Source organism: Harpia harpyja, chromosome Z (assembly GCF_026419915.1).
Source record: "Harpia harpyja isolate bHarHar1 chromosome Z, bHarHar1 primary haplotype, whole genome shotgun sequence".
Lineage (NCBI taxonomy): Eukaryota > Metazoa > Chordata > Aves > Accipitriformes > Accipitridae > Harpia > Harpia harpyja.
In genome coordinates, this window is record NC_068969.1 from 916,957 (window position 1) to 938,987 (window position 22,031).

General features: G+C 38.5%; 1 protein-coding gene across 3 annotated transcripts in view; it reads left to right on the plus strand.

The window, feature by feature from the left end:
- FAM120A (family with sequence similarity 120A) overlaps window positions 1-22,031 on the plus strand; it is a 56,278-nt gene that overhangs the window by 27,578 nt on the left and 6,669 nt on the right. For 2 of the 3 annotated variants that reach the window (XM_052778323.1, XM_052778322.1), the window contains exons 9-16: window positions 773-997; window positions 4,423-4,597; window positions 10,311-10,560; window positions 11,901-12,015; window positions 15,860-16,069; window positions 17,236-17,419; window positions 18,381-18,518; window positions 20,038-20,179. In XM_052778323.1, coding sequence (XP_052634283.1) covers window positions 773-997; window positions 4,423-4,597; window positions 10,311-10,560; window positions 11,901-12,015; window positions 15,860-16,069; window positions 17,236-17,419; window positions 18,381-18,518; window positions 20,038-20,179 — 1,439 coding nt within the window. The remainder of the gene's footprint in view (window positions 1-772; window positions 998-4,422; window positions 4,598-10,310; window positions 10,561-11,900; window positions 12,016-15,859; window positions 16,070-17,235; window positions 17,420-18,380; window positions 18,519-20,037; window positions 20,180-22,031) is intronic. The other variant, XM_052778324.1, reaches the window with a different exon arrangement.

Here is a 22,031-nt window from a genome sequence, read left to right on the forward strand (position 1 = left end):
GTAGTATCTGTGAGAGATACAACATAAATGCTTACAAAAGGCTTATTCACTGGGAGGTTTACAGTATATTTTTGTGTGTCATATTTTTCCTATAAATTTGTGAACTACATTTCTAGAAATAGAATAAAATGCCACTTTTATCTTGCAGTCAGAAAATGTTGCCATTTTCTCTTACAAGCTGCTGCTGCTTCTTCTTACAAAAGAATTTTATTTAAAAAAAAAACCAACAAAACATTTACAGGGCTTTTGAGTTCAGACACTATATATTTTAAATGTGTTTGAATTGAACTATGCAGTTTTACCTGCTTCATTTAGAAATGAAGACTGAGAAGGGATGTGTTAATGGAAGTCTAGATAAATTACAGACTTTGTGACTGTCAGTTAACCCATTTTGCTGGTAGCATATTGGAAATACTTAGTTAAGAGGTCATTCACATTTCATTAAGAGGTCATCAGTCCCCCTTCTGTATGTGCAATTAAAAATTAAAGAAAATAATGATTACTGTTGCTGTTAATAAGTTAAAGCCTTACCATAATATTTATTTTTTCAGTAATTTTGCTTCTGCTAGCAAACAATGGCTGAAAGTTTATATTTTCTGAAAATCTTTTAGCTAGCTTTGGATAATGTATCCTACATACTGATACAACATGATGTGAAGATTTACTATTTTCATTGTGGGTGAAGAAGGAAATTTGCTGTTTCTCTTGGCTGATCTCCTGGTATGTTTCCGTACACATTCAAAAGCACTTTATTTTGTATGTTCTGTTATAGGCAGAAGGTTCCTCTAGTGCTTCTTCAGGAAGTCAGGCAGCTGATGTCAAAGGGAATCAAACCAGTAATCCACAAATCCCATGCCTGTTGTCAATGCCCACCAGAAACCACATGGATATTACTACCCCTCCATTACCTCCTGTAGCACCTGAAGTATTAAGAGTGGCAGAACACAGGCACAAGAAGGGGTTAATGTATCCCTACATCTTTCATGTCCTAACCAAGGTATGATAGTTAAAAATTATGTACTCTGAAATAACAATTCTGTAAAGATAATTGCACTTGCATTTCTGACTAAAAAATATCATAAATTTACATCCTTTTTAATGCTTTGAGTTTTAGTCCATTTTTAGTGCTTCTAACAATTTTTTTCCCCTGTTTTCTAACCACTCATCTGGTCTGGTATATTGTTCCAATAGATAGGAGAAGACTGTAATTAGAAGTGTTTGCTTACAAAATTAATCATTTTTCCTGAATATATGTAGATATTTTTATATCTCTGCATGTGTGTGTATCTGTCTGTGTGTGTATCTGTCTGTGTGTGTGTTTTTGTGTAGAGTCCATTTCCATTTAAAAACTCCTGCATATGTGCTTTGGTGTCCGTGCCAAGTCTATTCTATTTTCAGTGTTCAAAAATACTTAGATTGTTTTCCCTCACAGTCCGATCCCTCTCATCCCTGGTAGCTAGCCCTGATAGAAACATCGCAGCTATAAGAAATCTCTTTTGTATAATCCTAAAATGTAATTATAGATTAACTCGATGATGTTCTGAACTTTTGTTCATTTTAGTTTGGCAGAACATTTCTGATGGCTTGGGGTTTTTTTTGGTTTGACTATTTTATGTGCTAGCCTTCAGATGCCAGGTAAGCTGCAAGCATTTTCACACAGCCTAGGACTCTTTGTCTGCTCAATGTGTCCGGTAAAAAAATCTACCTGAATGTCCACATAAGGACACCTTGAAAAGCAGGGGAGAGCTTCTTACAGAACTAGGCAGCAATAACCTGCTTCAGTGTGTTGGGAAGCTGCTGAAGTCTGCTTTGTGTTGAACCGGAGCCAGACTAGTGGTGTTGCTGCACAACTCTGTATTTGACTTAATCTAGTTTCAAAAGACCTAAGTTTGTTGTTCCTGCTAAATGCAAACAGATGAGTCCCAGAACAAGACGACTTTAATATTCCCCTTTAGAGTTCAAAATGGTTAGTACTGGTTCTTGTACATCTAGCCCATTCAATGTACATATTGGTACAGCATCTAGCAAAATGGCATGGTCCACATTCCTGTTAATTTATATTCATCTTAAAAATCTGCTTCAGGACAATAAGGTCCATAGGCAGGATCTGAAATGCATAAAAAGAAAAGTTTCTGGATCAGGGTTGAGGTTTGGATTTCCTATTTCCCTTGTGTTTATTTTGCACCGTAACTTGTATTGGCTGCCATGTTCTTACACTTCTCTTCCTTATCAAAGAAAAGTGGAGGAGAATCAAAAGGTGGATGAAGACCACTGATGTCAGTTCTGTTTCACATTTTGCATAGCCAAATATTCTTAGTACATTTAAATACTACTTGATGTTTAATCATAGAATCATTTAGGTTGGAAAAGACCCTTAAGATCATCAAGTCCAACCGTAAACCCAACACTGCCAAGTCCACCACTAAACCATGTCCCTAAGCACCACATCTACACATCTTTGAAATACCTCCAGGGATGGTGACACCACCACTTTCCTGGGCAGCCTGTTCCAGTTACTTGATAACCCTTTCAGTGAAGAAATTTTTCCTAATACCTAACCTAAACCTCCCCTGGCACGACTTGAAGCCATTTCTTCTTGTCCTATCACTTGTTACTTGGGAGAAGAGACTGACCCCCACCTCACTACACCCTCCTTTCAGGTAGTTGTAGAGAGCAATAAGGTCTCCCCTCAGCCTCCTTTTCTCCAGGCTGAACAACCCCAGTTCCCTCAGCCGCTCCTCACAGGACTTGTTCTTTAGACCCTTCACCAGCTTCCTTGCCCTTCTCTGGATGTGCTCCAGCACCTCAATTCTTTCCTGCAGTGAGGGGCCCAAAACTGAACACAGCACTCGAGGTGCGGCCTCACCAGTGCCCAGTACGGGGGGACGATCCCTGCCCTGTTCCTGCTGGCCACGCTGTTCCTGATACAGGCCAGGATGCCGTTGGCCTTCTTGGCCACCTGGGCACACTGCTGGCTCATATTTGGCCGGCTGTTGACCAACACCCCCAGGTCCTTTTGTGCCGGGCAGCTTTCCAGCCGCTCTTCCCCAAGCCTGTAGCGTTGTGTGGGGTTGTTGTGACCCAAGTGCAGGACCCAGCACGGAGCCTTGTTGAACCTCACACAATTGGCCTCGGCCCATCGATCCAGCCAGTCCAGATCCCTCTGTAGAGCCTTCCGACCCTCAAGCAGATCAACACTCCTGCCCAACTTGATGTATTGTATCTCACAATGGGAGGAAACAAATTAAATGCCTGCATTTGAGAAATCCTCTCCCAACAGAGAAAAAAGGTCAGTCTAGGGATGACTGCATAAAAAATAAATCAGTACTACTTAAGACTTTTTCTTTGCCCACTATCTGAAATGCTTTTGAACAAGCATGGACAGGGGAGCTGAAGTATATCATGGGTACACTGACAGATCTTGTTGTATAATTATGGGATTCTTTAGAAGTTGGCACATAGAGGTGTTCTAGATTATGTTGCTGTTGTGTAGAGAGAGAGACCTTTTAGACATACCTTATACCTAAAGTAGCATTGTCCGAGTTAAACCTGACAATATCCTAATGTAATCACTCCAAGATGTCACTTACAGTATTCATTGCTGGGACAGTTTAAAGGTTTTTTTAAGTAAAAGCAAAACAGAGCACTTGCTTGTCAGTGTTGAAAATAAAGGCTGATGTTTGGGACCAATGCAGTGAAGTCAGTTGTTTTCCAAGAAAATCTTAACGTGGTTGGATGCGCAGACTCAGAAAGTATAGCATGTTGCTGCTGTTTTGAGAGAGATTGTTGGAAGGTTCTTTCATGCTTTTTTCTGAAAAAGTACAAAATGCTAAAGCTTTATTTATATACATTCAAAACCAACCTTACTTATGTAATACCCAGTACGATTTTTTGACCAGGTCTTCTCATAATGTTGTTTTTTATAGTTAGTTCCCAACACTATTTCAAATCCTTTCACCAAAAAGTCAGACTGGTGTTTTCAGACAGCATGAATATTTTTTTAAAATAACCATCTGAAATCTAGATCAGCTTCAAATGTGCTTTGACTATCTAGAAGTGCATTACTGTATTTCTGTGTCTGCTATATCACTCTTCAAAGTATCCATATTTGAAGATAAATATTTAGGTAATCCTCACCTGCAGATAGTCCAGACAAAAAAAAAAGTGTGTGATGGAGAAGAGAAAGAGGAAAGCAACAGGGATAATCAGAGCCTGGAGACATATTGGAAGAAAGCAAGTAGACTGTAGGGTAATCCTCCTCTGGTGTTACCTTCACATACCTAAGATCCACATTACTGGTGAATCACATTTTTCTTGACTAGATGAGATGTATATTAGCACTGGATTGAGTTACCATGCATACCTAAATGCTTTCTGTTCACTATAACATGTCATATTTTTCTGCTTTCTTTCATGCCGAAGGGTGAAATCAAAATTGCTGTTTCTATAGAAGATGAAGCCAACAAAGACCTGCCTCCTGCTGCTCTCCTTTATAGGCCAGTTCGTCAGTATGTTTACGGAGTCCTGTTTAGTTTGGCAGAAAGCAGAAAGAAAACTGAAAGACTTGCTTTTAGAAAGAACAGACTTCCACCAGAATGTATGTACTGTAGAAGCCATTCTTTATTTCTCTTCCTTTTGCTATGTTTTCACATCCATTTGTACCGTGATTTGAATGAGGGTAGTTGCTAAGATTTAATCGGTGTAGCTAACACAGGAGGAATTTATGGCTTATTTGATCCCGTGGATAATAGAAAAAGATGTTAATTTGAAATTTTATTTCCTGTAGTAGTTTAAGAACTATGAATGTTAACCATTTCTAAGCAAGCTCTGGGGTTTCTTTTTTAAAAACTATGCTCAAGCGGCTATCAGGCTTGCAGCAAGTAATGTCAGTTTGTGATGTAATTTTCAAAGTATATGGCAGAACTTGATTATAGGAAACTTCTGTGCATATGCATACAAATTTGCATACTTTTTTCAAAAATGCGGTGTGCATATGTTAACTTACCCTGTCTTCCCAAATGTATAATTAAATGTACTTCAGTGAAATTTGCAAGTCTCTAGTATCTTTCAGGTATTGGCATATAAAAACTTAGTTTAAAACCTGCAGAAGTCAGGTGTAATATAAGTAAAGGTAGACCTGGGTGAAGACAGACTAAACTTTTGCAAACAGACTTGTCAAAAGTTCCTTTTGCTAATTCAGAGGGATGAATGCTAATCTTCATATTAATCTGGAAGTTGTCTTTTTAAGTCTTCTGCTTCAAGGAATTACTGTCATTCCAGAAAATTCAACCTCCTCGTTCTAGAGTGTTTTTCTTGTAATGAAATGCATACAAGGAAATGAGTGAACTTTACAGTAGCATCTTATAAAGGTTAAAGGAATTCTGAAGCATTAAGTGAATGGCAGCAGCAGCAGCAGAAGTATTTATATATAGGAGTCTGCTGTCAGTAGACAATTTAAGAATCAGATATTTAGAATGTATGAAAGCATCATTCACAGTCTTCAGGTGTAAAAGGATAAAAATAATAATCAGTTGTAAACTTTATGTTCATTCCCTTTTCTCTTTCCATTTTTAATTATGAAATGTTTCTGTACATTCGTAGCGAAGGTGATAATCTTCCAATGATGTTTGAAAAACTGTTTATCTTAGGCAGTTATTTTGTGGGAATTAGTATTTACCCTGCTTGAATAATATCTCAGCACACGTATTGTCACAAACTTCTTAATTCTTTAAACTCACACAACATAGTATTTCAGGTTACAAGGTTATTTCAGAATTAAAATAGTGATGTTATTTGCAGCATTCATTTATCCTCATTAGACTTCTGTCCTTAAAAGTGTACTACAACATTTGTAGTGGTGAAGTAGCTGAGTGCTGAAGGTCTGCTTCAGTTTTCAGAATGTTTTTATCTTGTAAATCTAGAATGTTCTCTGTCAGCTACTGGGGAAACCTATATAATCTCTATTTTCTCTTCATTTATACTGCTTTTCAGAGGTTTATTCTCAATGGAGGCTAAGAATGCTACCGCTGACTTGATTTAGTTACAGGAGCTCTGGCAAATCTTGCTGCAGGACACATTCAGCTACTGACCTACTTCTATCTTAGGACTGACCACGCTCTTAAAAAATAAAAAAAAAATTTTTGAACGTCTGCCCAAAAGTTAGTTGCTTCACTGCAAAGCTAAACATGCTAGTAAAGATGGATTCAAGCTAAGATGCAAGCATGTGGTTTGAAAGGGCTATGTTGCAGGAACACATTTATTTTGGTCACCTCTCTTACAAAGTAGCAAGAATTCGACAGGCTGTTGAAGACGGAAAGAGAGAATAGTGTCTTAAGCGACAAGAGCAGATTTCTCAGATCGATTAGTCACACTCATTAGCCCTTGCTAACTTTTCTGAGGACCCAGGCTGTAATGAATTAGTGATGCTGATTCTCCTTCAGTGTCTTAATTTTTTGCTGCTCTCAAAAATAAGTAAGTTATGAAACACAGTAATTAAGACCATTAAGAGAAAATTTAAGAATTAAGAGATGTTAAGAGAATTAAGAAATTAATTTCTGAAGAAATGTATATTGTCCTTAAGACTTATGTAGAGAGGTAATGAATATATTAATATGTAAAATCCTGTCATCTTTGTTGTACAAACCACAATGCTGGCAACATAATAATTGTACATGAATAATTTGCAAGTATGTTGCATGCAAGGGTTATAGGAGGCTATGAAAAATACATAATAAACTGACACGTCAGTATTACTACTAAATATATAGACAGCAGGATAATGGGTCTTTCATAAAATGGATGACTTCCTGTCTTTTAAATTATTATTATTTTTATGTAGTTGAAAAGCCAATGAAAAACAACAGATCTGTCGGAAGAGGTAGTCAGTCAGGTTCTTCAGTGATAATTGTCTGCTAAATAATGCCTTTGCTGTACGTGTCCTCATGTCTGCTCCCAGAGGATATGAAAAGCTGAATCACAAAGTTCTTGATTGTGCTTTTGCTGCCAAGGGCACAGCATTGGCTGAGCTGCCCTTCCTTCTGAGGAGATGGAAACCGAGTGTCTGACTTACTCTTCTTTTCAAGCTCTGAAAGAGGTTATTTCCCATGTTCTGATAAATACATATGTGTAGATGAAACCATCTGCCCTTTCCACTTTGTGGAAAAATGCACACTTGTGCAAGCTGTTATAACTCCTGGTTGGATCCAAAGGTTTGTTATTTTAAGCCTAGCCACCTTGTTGATGTACTGTTCTCTATCAAGGATGTATTCAGCTGGTGCTGTTTCTGCCAAAAGGAAAGCTGTATCTTGGGCAGTAGCCCTTTCGCAAAATCAAGCATGCTTAGCTCAAGCTGTGCTGTCAGTAAAGATTATTAGGTTAAAAATGAGGCCTGATTAATCTGCATTAGCTAGCTCATCTTCTAGTCATATTGGGTACCTCCCACCTCACATTCAGTTCATGAAAAAAATGCAAAGAGAATACTAAAACCACCTGAGCTGTAGTTAGCAACAAGGGCTCTAACAGACAGCTTGAGTGTGCAGGATGCTGTTGCTAATGACTTTAGAGCCTGTAACAGCATTCACATGTTTATCAAGCAGGTTACCCTAATGCAGATTGATGCTGACCTTTTTTACTTGGATTGACCTTAAAGTGTCGTGAGGGTAATGTTCAAAGCAGATGTCAATATATTGTGCAGTCACTTAGGCTACTTTGAGTATTCAGATCTGCTGATCAGCAGCAGGAGGAAGTTTAGTATAAAAAGCAGTATAATTAGCACTGTGATGTTGTGGCTGAACACACTGGTCCTGAGTGTTCGTTGCAGCTAATGTAGTCGTCAAGGGTAGACATTGCTTATCTCCAAGTGGAAGTCCTGGGAGGAAAACACAGGATGTTCCTCTGAGGACGGAGATCCTCAGCAGCTGAGGAAGACTGGTTTTGGCAGCAGTCCGAGTACAGAGTTGTCAAAGGTGTAAGAAATGCCCTGGAGAAATAAGTGGATGTGGACAAGTCCTCAATTCGTCTGTTACGTTAAATGCTAAATTTGGGTGAACAGTGCTACAGTTACTTGTCAAATGATACAGCTGTAATTCCTCATCCCCATCATTCAGAGAGGATACTGTTTGCCAGTCTGCTAGAGTGACCTTCATATTAAACCATTCTGCAAGAACCATGGTTACCTTTCCCATAATAACCATTACTTTGCAAAATTTTGAAGCCAGGGTGGATCTCCAGTGTGACCTCTACAGGTAGCATCTTACTGAAGACGAAATGTTTTGAGAGCCAACTGAGGTACTCTTCCTGTGGCCTTAACCTCATAGGGTCGTGGGTCATCCCCAGATTAAAAGCTTTGAACCAAATTTGAATGTTGAAACATAGGATTGCAGATAGAAAACACAGACATAAAATATTCCCTTCTTCTAAGCTTGAGGTCTTTATATGTGAAATATATGTGGAAGGAACATTTGTGTTGTGTACAGCTCTGTTTCCTTGCTGTTGTCTGCTGTTACAGGAGGTGTAGAAGCTAAGTGGTCATCTGGGGGTGCTTAAATGTGATGGGCACATAGAGTTTGCATCTGCTTGCCTCTGGAGGGGCATCCGAACCGAGGAACTGAGTGTGGCTAGGAGTATCACCTCTATTGTCAAAAGGAGGTTGTACGAAAGAAAAAAAGAACTCCAAAACACAAAGAACTATTTTATGTCAATTGTCAACAGTTTGGGTTTTTTTTACTGCTAACAGATTAAACTGTTCTGCATAGTATCCTCAGTGTGTTTCCGGTCTGTTTGCTGAGAGAGCTAAGAAGTTTTGGTCCCAAAGTATCTCTTGCTTCCAAGACCTAAAGCAACTAAACAAGTCTTTGAAAGCCTACATAAAATACATCCTTTTATTTGTTCATGTTTACTGTGCCAGGCCTAAACAAGAAGTGAAAACTTCTATGCACAAATAACAGAGTGGCTCTGCTGGCTGTTAAAGCCCATCTTCTATAGCTTGGTGGCATATAAAAACCGGTAGCAACCAAAATAGAACATGATTTTGTAGTGAGGCTACCAACTAAATATATCAGAATATTTATTTCATTGCTGCATGTTATCTTTGTAAAACTTATCCTGAGCTCTGTGAAATGTAGCTATAATGCTAGACTAGTTTTATTCCAGAAAAGCATGCAAGTGCTTTGGGCTGTTCTGGAGGTTCTTTTTTTAATCCCAGTCATCACTCTGCCATGGTTTGCCTGCCCCTAATTATAAAATTACTTGTAACGCTGACGTCTGATCGCTGAAGGAGGCTTTGTAGCTGTAAGGGCTATCCTGGCACCAGTAGTACTCTCTTCTCGGTGTGTAACAGAAAGATTTCTAGCAGAAAGAGTAGGTCTGTGCTCCTGCAGTGAATCTCTCCAGGCTGTAACCTGAAGCTGCACTAACAAGCTCCGTGAATCTTTCCACACTGCATAACTGGGCTCTGAGTTAAGAAGGGTGCAAACAGATTTTGAGCTGTGTCAAACTTGGGGTCATTCCAAGGCCAAAGGTATCATTTCTCAGTCTTGACTTTCCTTTTTTTTTTTTTTTTTTTTTATTTTTTAAACTTGTGTTCTGTTTTGGTCGTCTTCAAACACAAAAAGGGAGATGATTTAGCAGCAATATAGAGTCGAACAGTCTTTGTTTTGATGTGGATGAAAGGGAGCTTAGCAGACACAAAAATACTAACCTCTGAATAGAAAGCAGTGCAGTAAATTGAAAGGCTTAAGTAAAGTAATATTTTGTAAAATTTTTAGGCAAAAAAAAAAAACCCAAAACCCAAACCCACCCATATTTGAGATGTCATTCCATTGTGGTAGCTGAACAACAACAAAGAAGTATAACATAAGTTTCAACTCTGATCTGAGTAAAAGCGCTAGGATCATATTGTTCTTAATAGACCACATATGGAATATATTTGTATTTATGTACTATTTTTATTTATCACTGTAGGTTTTTCATCAATGACACAGATATTTTAGTGGAAAATAGCATTTTCAAATTATGCTGTTTGTTTTAGAAAAATATATGTAGTTCCTTTATGTTGTATATTAATTTGAAAATACTAATGTAACGTTCCTAGTGTACACTTGGTTGCATGCACTTAATTTGTAAGTGATCATAATTGAAAGATGGTCCATACAGACTTTGAATTACCAATTTGGCAAAGTAATCCAGAACATTGGTATCTATTGCAGTCTTGAAGTGATGCTTTTTGGATCAAAGTCTCTTGCATACGAACTTTTAAATATACCCTGCTTTTTAACTCAGAATGTTTTCTTTCAACTGTTGCCATTTTGTAGTTTCACCAGTGATAATTAAAGAATGGGCTGCTTACAAAGGAAAATCTCCACAAACCCCTGAGCTGGTGGAAGCACTTGCATTCAGGGAATGGACCTGTCCTAATCTGAAGAAGCTGTGGCTGGGAAAAGCAGTAGAAGACAAGAACCGAAGAATGAGGGCGTTTTTGGCCTGTATGAGATCAGATACACCAGCAATGCTCAATCCAACTAATGTGCCCACTCATCTTATGGTGCTCTGTTGTGTACTAAGGTCAGTGTTACCTTAAGGTAAAACAGAATGAAGGAAAGGTTTTACTGCATAATCTCTCTGACGTATTTAACTTTGTATTAAACCATGAGTATAGAAAGTGTTAATTCATATTTGCAGCATCACTAGGAGAAGGGATTTGTTTTGTTTTTAGAAACATTGCTGCTGTGTGTCTTAAAGGCATGCTGTATATTCAACATTTCTTTCTTCAGTCTCTAGAGGACTGAAGGGAGGAGGAAAAAAAGTCCTGTGTTGCAAAGAGGCCACTGTAGCATTTGAATTAGTTTACCTTTACTATAATCTAGGCTTCAACTCACTAAAAAATAACATTTGGGGTCTCAGAGGCTGTGTTGGTAAAGTTGTAAAGCAAGAGAGAGAGTTCTTCAGAGAACAGCTGCACAGCAGCTTATCAGGATGCAAAGTCCACATGAATGATACTCTGTCTGTGATGTGTTAGATTCCCTGTGTTAGAATTGCTCATCTAGTTGAGACGATGGATAACCAACAGTTGAAGTATTAATTCCATACTTCAGCTTTTCGAAGAGGAAGTCACAAGGTCCAAAATACTTACCTGTTTAATTTTCAGATTGAAAACTGACTGAGGAATTGAGATCTGCTTACCTTTTTGGGAAGGGGTGATTATTTCAATGAGAGTAGCTTACAAATATGGCAGAATTCAAGGTTAGCATGTTGCACATGAAAAATTTTAAGCCAGTTTTGAGAGTGATAAATGTAAATTTGCTTTCAGTTCTATTAAACCTCATCTTGCCTTTTGAACACTAAAACTCCTTTCTTTTTCTCCTTATAGAATAGTAAGTATACAAAAAAATAGTCTACCCCTATGGAATCTTAAAGCAGAGCTCCTCATTTCATTTGGACAACATGTTTCTCTCCTGTGACATGTGGCATATATAAATTGTTGTTCATTAAGGCATGATGCGCATAAAATTGACGGGCTAGAGTAATGTGTTATCTGGAAAACATGTTCACAAAGTCCTTTAACCATTAGTCTTTATAAAAAGACCATTAATCTTTATATTATTTTATTTTTAGATGTATCAGAATCCACTTATGTTTCAAATTCTATTTTGGCGGCATGTCCTCCCGTTCTTCACTGGAAGCGGGGTTTGCATAACTGATTCCCAGCCAGTAGCTCTTCCATATGAATTTAAACAAAATTAAACTTCAAATCTATTTAGTGTTTTGGCCTTTTTAACTATTCAAGTCTAGACAACAAAAAAGATTTTTTTGTTGTTCCATTCTGGTGACTGCTGATAACATAAAATACCTCTTGATCTACCTATTAAAGGAAGCTTCTGAATAATTATGGGCTTTCACTGTAGGTATATGGTACAGTGGCCAGGGGTTCGTATACTTCGTCGCCAGGAACTTGATGCTTTTCTTGCCCAAGCATTGTCTCCAAAGCTCTATGAACCTGATCAGCTTCAGGAACTCAAGGTAATTCTTAACTATAACTTCCATAATTTAAGAGATTTATTCCCAGCTGATCCATATTGTTAACTGTAGTGGGTGATCTGTATGTGCCTGTCTCACTAAAAGCCTTGCATAATTGCCTATACTTTCCAAAATAATAATCTTAGTATTTTGAACTGTTGCAAAGATTGATAATCAGTTCTCTTTCACTGCTTAGATAGGTAACTAAAATCTTAAACATACTCTATACTGCAGAACCTTTTCTCACAATTTCTTAAGTAATTGTCTCTTGGAAGTTTGAAACAAATCTGCTTCCATTGAAAAGCTTAAAAAAAAAAAAAAGACATTCTCCTTGTGTAGCTGTTTTTAAATACTAACCTGGGTATTTTTTCATGATTCAGCATTCAAAATATTTTTGCAACCAAGTGTAGAAGTGGAGGGAGATTTGCATAATCTTGAATTGAAAAATGCAGGAGAAAAAAAGGGACAAGTTTACTAACACTCACAAAATTGTAGAAATAATTATTTTGAGGATTTTAAAAGTTAAGATCTCAAAGTTTCTATTTTTTTCTAATACAGTAGTATTATATGAAGTAAATACTGCTGGCTAATTGATAGAGTTGTTTAGTGTGGTATCCTTACTGTAAATACAGAATGGCTATCAATCTGTGCAACATCGTCTTACTCTGGGGGATTTCTCCATTCAACCTTCATATGCTCACAGTGAAATTTCCTCTTGTAGCCTTTGAGCTAAAATATACAAGATTTGGGTTTTGCTTTTACCTTGTTTGCTCTTCAAGATTTGTTCAGAACCTACTATGAAGTTCTCTGAATAAAACGGTAGAATTTAGTCCTCTTTCTTTTTTTTAAGCAAACATTTTTCTGAATGGAAATAATTTTAGATACTTTTTTCTACATAATGTATCTTAAGCCCAATAGTGTATTTGATAACTGGAAACTATGGGAGGTATTAGGATGTCTAGGGCATGCACAACTGGAAGTGATCCATCTTATCTCCTGTCTGCATGGATGATCAACATAGCAAAGGAGATGACATGCTGATCGCCTCTTCATCATGCAACTTCATGTTGAAGAAGTCATTTCAGATAGATAGTCTTTAGGTACTGTAGGGAAGGTCAGGAAAGTCTACTGACCAGTTCTGCTCCTAGCAGTGCCTGGATACATGCTGTCCTTAGTTAAATCAGGAAGGAGAAGGTACTTGGTTCCCAAGTTTGTTCATATTCACAGGTACGCACTGCAGAGAGGCACAGACAAAAGCAGCAATCCTAGCACCGTTTTTCTCAGAAGAAACGGTAATTACAGCTATTAGGCTTTTCTGAGGAATATTTTGCCACTAATACCAAGTCTGCAAGAGCATTCTCAAAGCCAGCAAGTGACTATTTCTCTTCTGTGGGTGACGAGCAGAATCTGGGTTGCATTCCTGCATGTAGCACCCTGGCAAGGGCTTCTCAGTCTCAATCTATAAACCAAATCAATCTGCTTGTGGAAACTCAGCACTTAACCGTAGAAGTACTAATAAATGTAAGGGGAAGAAAACAACTGAATCCACTTCAGAATCTATTTGAACTTGTCACACAGCAAGTAGAGAATTCACGTGTTAGCAATCGTAATGGCAGAGTTAACAGAAAAACACAATCCTCTTCCCATATACCAAAGAATGAATGTCAAAAGCAAAAATGATAAATAAATAAATAAATAAAATCCAACAGGAAGACGTTTATTTGGCCTTTCCCTTGTTGCCGAAAAAGATCTGAAGAAACACAGGATGAAGACAGCTATAATGAACACCTGATGAGTTCATGCAAGACTGCTTGTTTGCTTCAGCACTTAGGATTGGATTGCTGCTGGCATGGATTATAAGTGCATTAGACTCCTGAGAACACATTTTTGAGGAGTACTCATTGTGGCTAATTCCCTAAAAGCAGCCTGAATGTAGATCCTGTCTGTCAGGAGAATCATTTGGGTGTTTGCTGGAACTCCTTTTCAAGGTGTTTACTAGAAGTTCATGCTGGAAGCCCTGTGTGCTTACTGGGTCTTTCAGAACCCCGGAGATTCTGGTCCAAAGATGACAGTTGGCTGCTTTGTATGAAGAGCAGTACTTTGTCTTCAGGGAAGCATGTGGCCAACCTCTGCCAAAGGAATGAACTGACAATGAGTTATCCTATATGTTCAGAAGAAATGTACGTAGCTTATCTGAGGTGACAAGCATTGGGCTTGGCCAAGCATTGCAGAGAGCCTTTTAAAGTCTCATGAGAACCACGAGAGCATGGTTCAAAACATCTACCCCAAGCTCTCCTGGGTATCGGTGGAAATTCAGATGAGTTTTGTAGGCAAGGCTGGATGCATCAAAGAACAGCAGTGTATCAGCCACTTAGTCTTCAATGTCCATTTTCAAAATAACACAATAAACAAATAACATTTAGGGGTGGAGATTTTGGCAAAGGTATCTGTAAGCGTTGTCAAAGTCTTGCCTCTATCTTAAGATTTGATGCAAAGAGGAGGAAACCCCACTGTGAAAATTGCTGGTCTTGGGGATCTAAGAAAGGAATTACCAGAGAAAATACTTTTTCCAACACGAAAGGCAGAGACAAGGCAAGCAATAAACAGCATACAATATTTTTGTTTAACAGAAATTGTTCTCCAAGTTTTATTTTTAAATCATACATGAAGAGTAATATGGATCATTTCCATAATACATGTTGATTTACTGAAAGATGCAATATTTCATGTAATGTTGTTACTGTCTTCGTATGAAGCAGCTGCTTCTCTTTTTGTTGAAGTCAGACAGAAAGAGCAGCTGAGTTTGAACCCAGCTGCATATCTGCAAAATGATCTGGATAGTCTTTTGGATCTTAAAGGTTGCTTATGCATAAGGAAGGTAATGTAGTTTAATTTTAAAATTTAATACTAAGGTCTTGAAAATGTTCCCAAGAAAGGGGTGATATTTTCAGAAGTATTTTAGAGAACAGTCTTAGTGATATTTTCTTATGCCAGAGCTAAAAATGTATTTACTGCTAGCAAATCCCTTATTGCTTCCACCACCAGCTATTATTCACTGTTTAATTCTACCTTTGTGTATCTATCCTGCACCCTAAATAAAGCTGGTGTATGCATAAACATTACTTCATTAATAAGAGATGCATTCTAACAGCAATATCTTGAATCAAGCTAATAGAAAATCCGTTATAAAGGAGTTGGAAGCAAAATGTGATACACGGGAAGAAAAATTGAGTGCTAACATTGAGCTCATTCCTGAAACTTTCTACAAAATACCTCAGAAGCACAAGATTATTTGAAATAATTTTTAAATGAAATTTTCTACTGCTAATTTCCTCTAAGTGTCTTTAAAGCTTTTCCTTGCTATAACATGCTTCAGCATTGCTTGAAAAACTCTGTACTGCATATTTATCAATTATTTTAATGCAGCTAAAGTATGCATCTTACATGTTTTAGACATCACATGCCACAAATTAAAGATTAGTATTTTATTTAAAACTTACTGACTTCTTGATAATGAATTGAGTTAAAACATTAAAATATATTTAGAAATATTAGAAATAATTTCTTGTGCTTTGTGGTTGAGAAAATAGAGGTTTTTTGTTTTATCTCTCACCTCTGCAGTGGATGGATGGGAACAACAGCCTTCCTGAGTATTGCAGTTTTGCATAGAGAGGTGATAGATTCTGGTGCTTTCTTCTAGTCAAACTGGCAATTACACGTGAAAAGTCTGGACAACCTCTTAAACTCGCTCTGTTTCCAAGAGTTCTGAAAATAATGTAACTATTGGAATAATTTTGAATTACATCTCTTTATTACCTTACTAAATTTACAATTTTTTTTTAAACAGATTGAGAATCTCGATCCCCGAGGAATTCAGCTGTCTGCTTTATTTATGAGTGGTGTCGATATGGCGCTTTTTGCAAACGATGCTTGTGGACAGCCAATTCCATGGGAGCACTGCTGTCCGTGGATGTATTTTGATGGAAAATTATTCCAGACCAAGCTCATCAAAGCAAGCCGGGAGAAAGTTCCGCTCATTGACCTCTGTGATGGTCAGGTGTGTAGTTTCAGAAGTGTTACAGAGTATCAAGTGTGCCAGATTTTCAGAAGTGTTAGATGTGGTTGGTTTATCAGTCATTTACTTCACATATCATCTCTACTTTTAAAAGAGAAATATGAGGTGAATGGCTGATAGGTATTTTTCAGCTCTGTTTACTCTCCTATCTCTTATAGATGATTGAGATGGCATTTTGGTAGATTTGGAAACAGTAAACACATAAATTTTAATTTCATTGTTTTTCTCTCTGTAAACAGACACTTGAATGCAGTTGTGATGTAATGAACAACTGAGTAGAAAACTCTCTCTGGTCATTTGTTCAAGTACTGTCTTTTTGGGTCAAGCTAGCAAGGCTCACAAAGGACTAAGCTGCAGTGGCTTTACAGTGAAAGAAACTTTGTGATATCTAACTTATTTTACAGACTGTGAAGTCATTCTTATGGTCCTTAAGCTCAAAATCTTTTCACGTTTCTTACGACCATTTAAAATACAAATCAATTAGTTTTTTGTTGTACCCAAATCATGCAAGGTTATTATCTAACCATAAAAACAGGAAACGGATAAAAATCAACAGTTTACTGAATGACCAAAACTTTTTTTTTATAATATACTTCTTGGGAGGTATGAAATCTTAACAAAAAAGCTTACCTCCTCTTATTTCTTACTCAAGGGAAACTGATCATAGATGAAATATTGGTGATGGCTGTGGTCCCTCTCAGGCTCGTTAGCCTCCAGGCATGCTTTGGCCTGTTTACATAGACTTTGTTTTGCAGTCCAGGTTTATGATGATTATTCTGTTTAAAGGGCTGCATTAAGTGTTCGGGTGACTGCAGACAGAATTTTCTCGGTTCCTTTTTGAAAAATCCTTTTAACTTGTAAACTGTTTTCTGTGTTATCAACTTCTAACCTATCTCGGTATTTAGACTCCCATCTCTCTGCCGATACATAAAGATTTTCTTGTGAACAATTCGAGTATCATTGAACTATTAGTAGGTATACAAGACAGATTATTGTAATTTTCTAGCTAGCTTTATGGAAGTTGGTTGCAGTAGTTATCTGCTCTTCTATTATTTTGCTTTCTTCTTTGAATTTGTTGTGTAAATCTAGCTTTATACAATTGAAATCAGAATTTTAACATCTCTTTGTGACCTTTTCTTTATTCATAGGCTGAGCAGGCAGCCAAGGTTGAAAAGATGCGTCAGAGCATCCTAGAAGGATTAAATTTCTCCAGGCAGAACCATCCTCTCCCTTTCCCACCTCCACCTGCCATGCCTTTCTATCCAGCTTCTATGTATCCTCGGCACTTTGGGCCAGTCCCACCACCTCAGGGCAGGGGGAGAGGCTTTGCTGGTAAGTGATGGGACAGCAGTGCAAAACATGTTGGTGTGAAGCGTTACCTTCTCTTTCACATTCCCAAAACTACAAACTGATTTGTCTATTCAATTTTGTAGGAAAAATACATAAAAGCAAGTGGTTGGCATGTGTTGCCATATGCCAATCACTGTATTTTGTTGTCACTTTTATTAGCCATAGCCTAGCAATATGGAATGTGTTGAATTGCTGCGTATTTCCATCAGGATTTTTAGTAACTGTGCCAGATCAAAATATTTTTACTGCTGTTGTATGAAATAGACAAAAGAGAAATGAATCAACACTGGATGATATGAAAAGGCTCTTATTTGCACTGTACATTGCTTCAAAATGTTTATATTTATAAATATTAAAAATGCCTAAATTAATGGACACAGTTTAACTGCCAGGGTTGAAGACAACCTTTCCTCCCTCCCACCCCTCTGGATTGTGCTACAGTTATTTAACCATTGGCACCCTTGAGTTTAAATACCGATACAACCATTCCAGGCTGTTTCTAGAATTATTCCCTTTCTCAAAATCTCTCTGGTACCAAGACCCGTGGGTATACTGATACCGGACATTGGGAGTAAGGTGCTCTTGGGGTGCCACAACTGTAGCCGTCGGAGCTCAGTGCCAAAAAATTGTTGCAAGCCTTTACAGTGCTCATTATGCCATAGAAGTCGGGATGCCCGTTCCAAACCCAGGTTCAAGGCCTGCTATTTGGATAGGAGACCCCGTGCTCGCTAAGGCAGCAGGACAGCTTTGGCCAGGGCTTCTCAGCGGCGGTGGCTTGCTCCCGAGCAGCATTGTCTGCAGGAGCCCAGCCTGCAGGAGCACGGCCCTCCCTGCGGACTCGGGAAGGGTGGAAGGAGGCAGCAGCGTCTCTGCGAGGGGCCTTCCCGGATGCCTGGCCCCCTCACAGCTTTTCCCCTGTCTTTCTTTACCCTGGGTCTAACAGGAGTCTATGGCTTCGGAGGCCCTTATGGGGAAACAGTAGCCACAGGCGCTTACCGGGCCTTCCGGGTGGCGGCAGCGGCAGGACACTCCGGAGCCTTCTCTGGCAATGACAGCAACAGGACTAGCAAGTTTCAGGGCGGTAATTATACCCAAACCCCTTTTCTTAGAGCTTCTGGCAACAGCTTCCTTCACTTTACGGTTTGGTCTGAGGCTTTCCTACTGACTGCCGGTCTCCCTTTCCCCCTAACTGTCTGAGCTCTCCCTCTCTAGAGCCTGCCCAGGCTGCTGTCCTCTCTGCTCTCCCAGGCGCTCCCCCCAGGTCCCTGCCACAAGCCCCCTCAGCGCCAGCCTCTCTCACGCCTAGACCCCCCCTCCAAACACAGGGGAGCCGTAAAACCTGTAAAAACGGGACAGGCTGTCTCCTGTGCTTCAAAGCGCAAGGGTGGAATCTGCCACCAGCTGAACTTTGCTTGACTGTATTAACAGTTACTTTTTTTTAAATTTGGGGGCAGTCGAGCTTTTTGCAAAAACAATCCAACGTAGAAATGACGGACTGCGGTGTTACTGCTAACCCGTTCTCTGCTGTCATCAGTGTCGGTGTGGACACAGGCGTGAGATTTACGCCATTGCTTGTCTCCTGTATGAGGTGGGACAATAGAAACCTGTTAATTCCAATCCCCTGTTCAGGGTAAAATTTTTCCATATATTTAGCTGTTCTTTCTGGCCTCTGAGCTTTTATCCTAAGAGCAAACATTCCTCTAATGCTTCGTTGTGTGAATAACTTTGCCCCTGTAAACAATGTGCATTTGAAGCTGAAAGACTTGTACAGGGAAGTATGAACCTTTTTGAATTTAATCAGTAGTTTAGTTCCTAGTGTATTAACGTTTGAAGACTAATTGCGGCTGCATAAATGCTGTGTTTTGTAACCCTTTCAGTGCTGATGGTCTTACCAGTAACATCTGGCTCAGTTGCACTTACCTAGATTTCTTGAAATGTGTTATGCCCCAGAGTTGATTTAAGGACAAAACACAGGTGTAAAGATACGAGCAACTTGAATAGAAGATACATTTGTATTTTAGACAATTGCAATTTTAGCTGCTTTCTTGGTAGGGAAAGGATAAACCTACCTTTTACACCCAGATCAGTTTAAATGCTATATTTTTATAACAACTTAGTGTCGTTATACAGATAGTTCTGTATAACATTCAACAGATAATTCTGCCTAGTGAGTTGTTTATAGCAATTATAATTTGTGTGTCTTATGCTGGTATTTGGTGTTCACTAAAAAGTGATTTTAAACCTGCAAAAATTACTTCTTTATTAGGAATGCAGGAAAAAAATAATCTTCAGCTAGCTTGTAAAATTTCACTTCAGTTTCTTAATGCTTATCTAAAGTATATTTTTAATTACTGAAACTGAAGTACTCGTGTAAGATCATTTTTCTTTTCAGAATTCATATCTATTTTTAAAAAAGGGGGGAAAGAAAGACTCTTGGATTTATAATACTTCTGAAAGACCGCAAAATGAGAAATAATCTCCCAGTATCAAAAGAGGAAACTGTATATGTGATAAAATCTGGGCAAACCAGTTTTCCATTCATTCGTAACTTTAATGTTATGATTGTGAAGATCAAGGTTTGGTTTTGCTTTTATGTGCAGGAGTCCAACCTATTCCTTCTCAGGGAGGGAAACTTGAAATTGCCGGCACTGTAGTCGGCCATTGGGCTGGAAGCAGACGTGGACGAGGGGGTAGAGGGCCATTTCCTCTGCAGGTTGTTTCTGTGGGAGGACCAGCAAGAGGGTAAGTGCAATCTTGTGGAACGTACTTTCCATATGTATTTTAATGATTGGGGAAAAAAGCAAAACGGGGAAAAGTTAGAAATTGCATACAACAGATTTTAGGACACGTTAGGTAAACTATACCCACTGAGTATTCAAGAAAAGCATTTACATTCATTTTAAGATGTTCTTAATCAGTTGTTCAGATGAGTATAAGCATTTTTATGTGCAACTAAAATTCATACTCTCAATCTGATAGAGATACACACACACACTGGATTGTTTTGCATGAAGAAATGACTTGGGGGCTTTCTCTTACATGAAATCAATAAATACATTATACCCGATCAAACCTATCACAGCACTCAATTACTTTCTTTGTCATAATAGAACATTTATTAAAAAGTATGGCAAAATTTTTAACAACTCCATTATGTAATTCTTCTGTGAAGCAGAAAACACCTGAAGGATGTTTCTAGGTTTAATAGTTCTCTGCTACAGTCATGATGGGAGATGTGCTTAAAAGAATATTAATTTCTTCAGCTCTTCCACTTCATTTCACTACAGCTGAAATTACAGGTGCACAACATTTCTGAAAAAGAGATACTTTGTTAGAAAAATACCTAGTCCTTTTAAAATTATATTTTTTCCATAGGCTTAATTGTTCTGTCCCTTACAGAACTGTCTTATCTTTAATTAAGATTGTATCTATTATAGGAGACAATCCCAAGGTAATGTGATATATATATATATATTATGTCTGTCTTTAACTATATTAAAGGTATGGAGTAAAGTAGGTGTGTTTATGCCATCCTGAGCTAGGAAGCAGCCATCTGAAAGCATAAGTCTGAACTGCATGAATTCCTCTCTATCCATTAATTTAATCAAATGTGCACTATAAAGCATAGTGCTAAAGTCAGCAAGAGCTGTTGGAATGCCTGTCGTCTTGGACTGAGTGAGGAAACGGTTGGATCTGAAGCCCTGGGAGAATGGGAGCAGGGGGAGAAGCAAAGAGGCTGCTGGTGTGGGGACAGGGAGAGATAAGAACAGCAGAAACAAAGATTAAAAAGTTCAGCAGAAAACAGCATTGGTGGAAGAGCAGAGCTGACACTTTGAGGGGACCAAATTTAGGTAGGAACATTTTATTCTCTAGAATGAGATTCAGTTGCCAACACATAAGCATCTAGTGTTGTTTTAGATGCTTCAGACAACTGTCAGCTAATTATGCAGGCTAGCGGGGTCCGTGGGACACCTGTGCTCTTCCAGAATAGCAGCTGGAGACCAGGGGAGTAAGCGAAGGTGTGTGATGAGGCACTAGGCTCCTTTGGGTATTTTAATCTTACTCCTCAGTTTCAGTGGATGAAATAACATTTTTCACCATTTAATTGAGGTTAGTGCGCGGTCTTAAGTTCTGTTTTTCATGAGGAACCATGAACAGAAGAATCTGGCTTACTACGGAGCTTGTGACTTTTCTTCAGTTAAATGCACTGACTGCAGTACTGTTTGCAGAAAGCGTCCGGGTAATTTATATTGTCATACACAAAGACTGCTGTCTGACTGAGGCACCCTGAGTGATGATCTGGAGACACCTTCAGGCTCAGATCTGGCTTACATTTACACGTACCATTGACTGCCTTCACAGGATAGGAGTTCCTCCATTTTCTGAAGAAGCAAATACATGAATTTATGCAAAACATCAGTAGCCAGGAACTAACACTGGCAAGTCCTAAATTGAGAGCCCTCCTTAACTGGGAAGCGGTCAAATCACTGAAAGGGTGTTATTGCTCCTGTAAGTACCTTTACAACAGAGAAATGCTAATCTCCAATAATAGCTTTTGCGTTAGGGGATAAAATATCTGTACATTTTCTTTGTT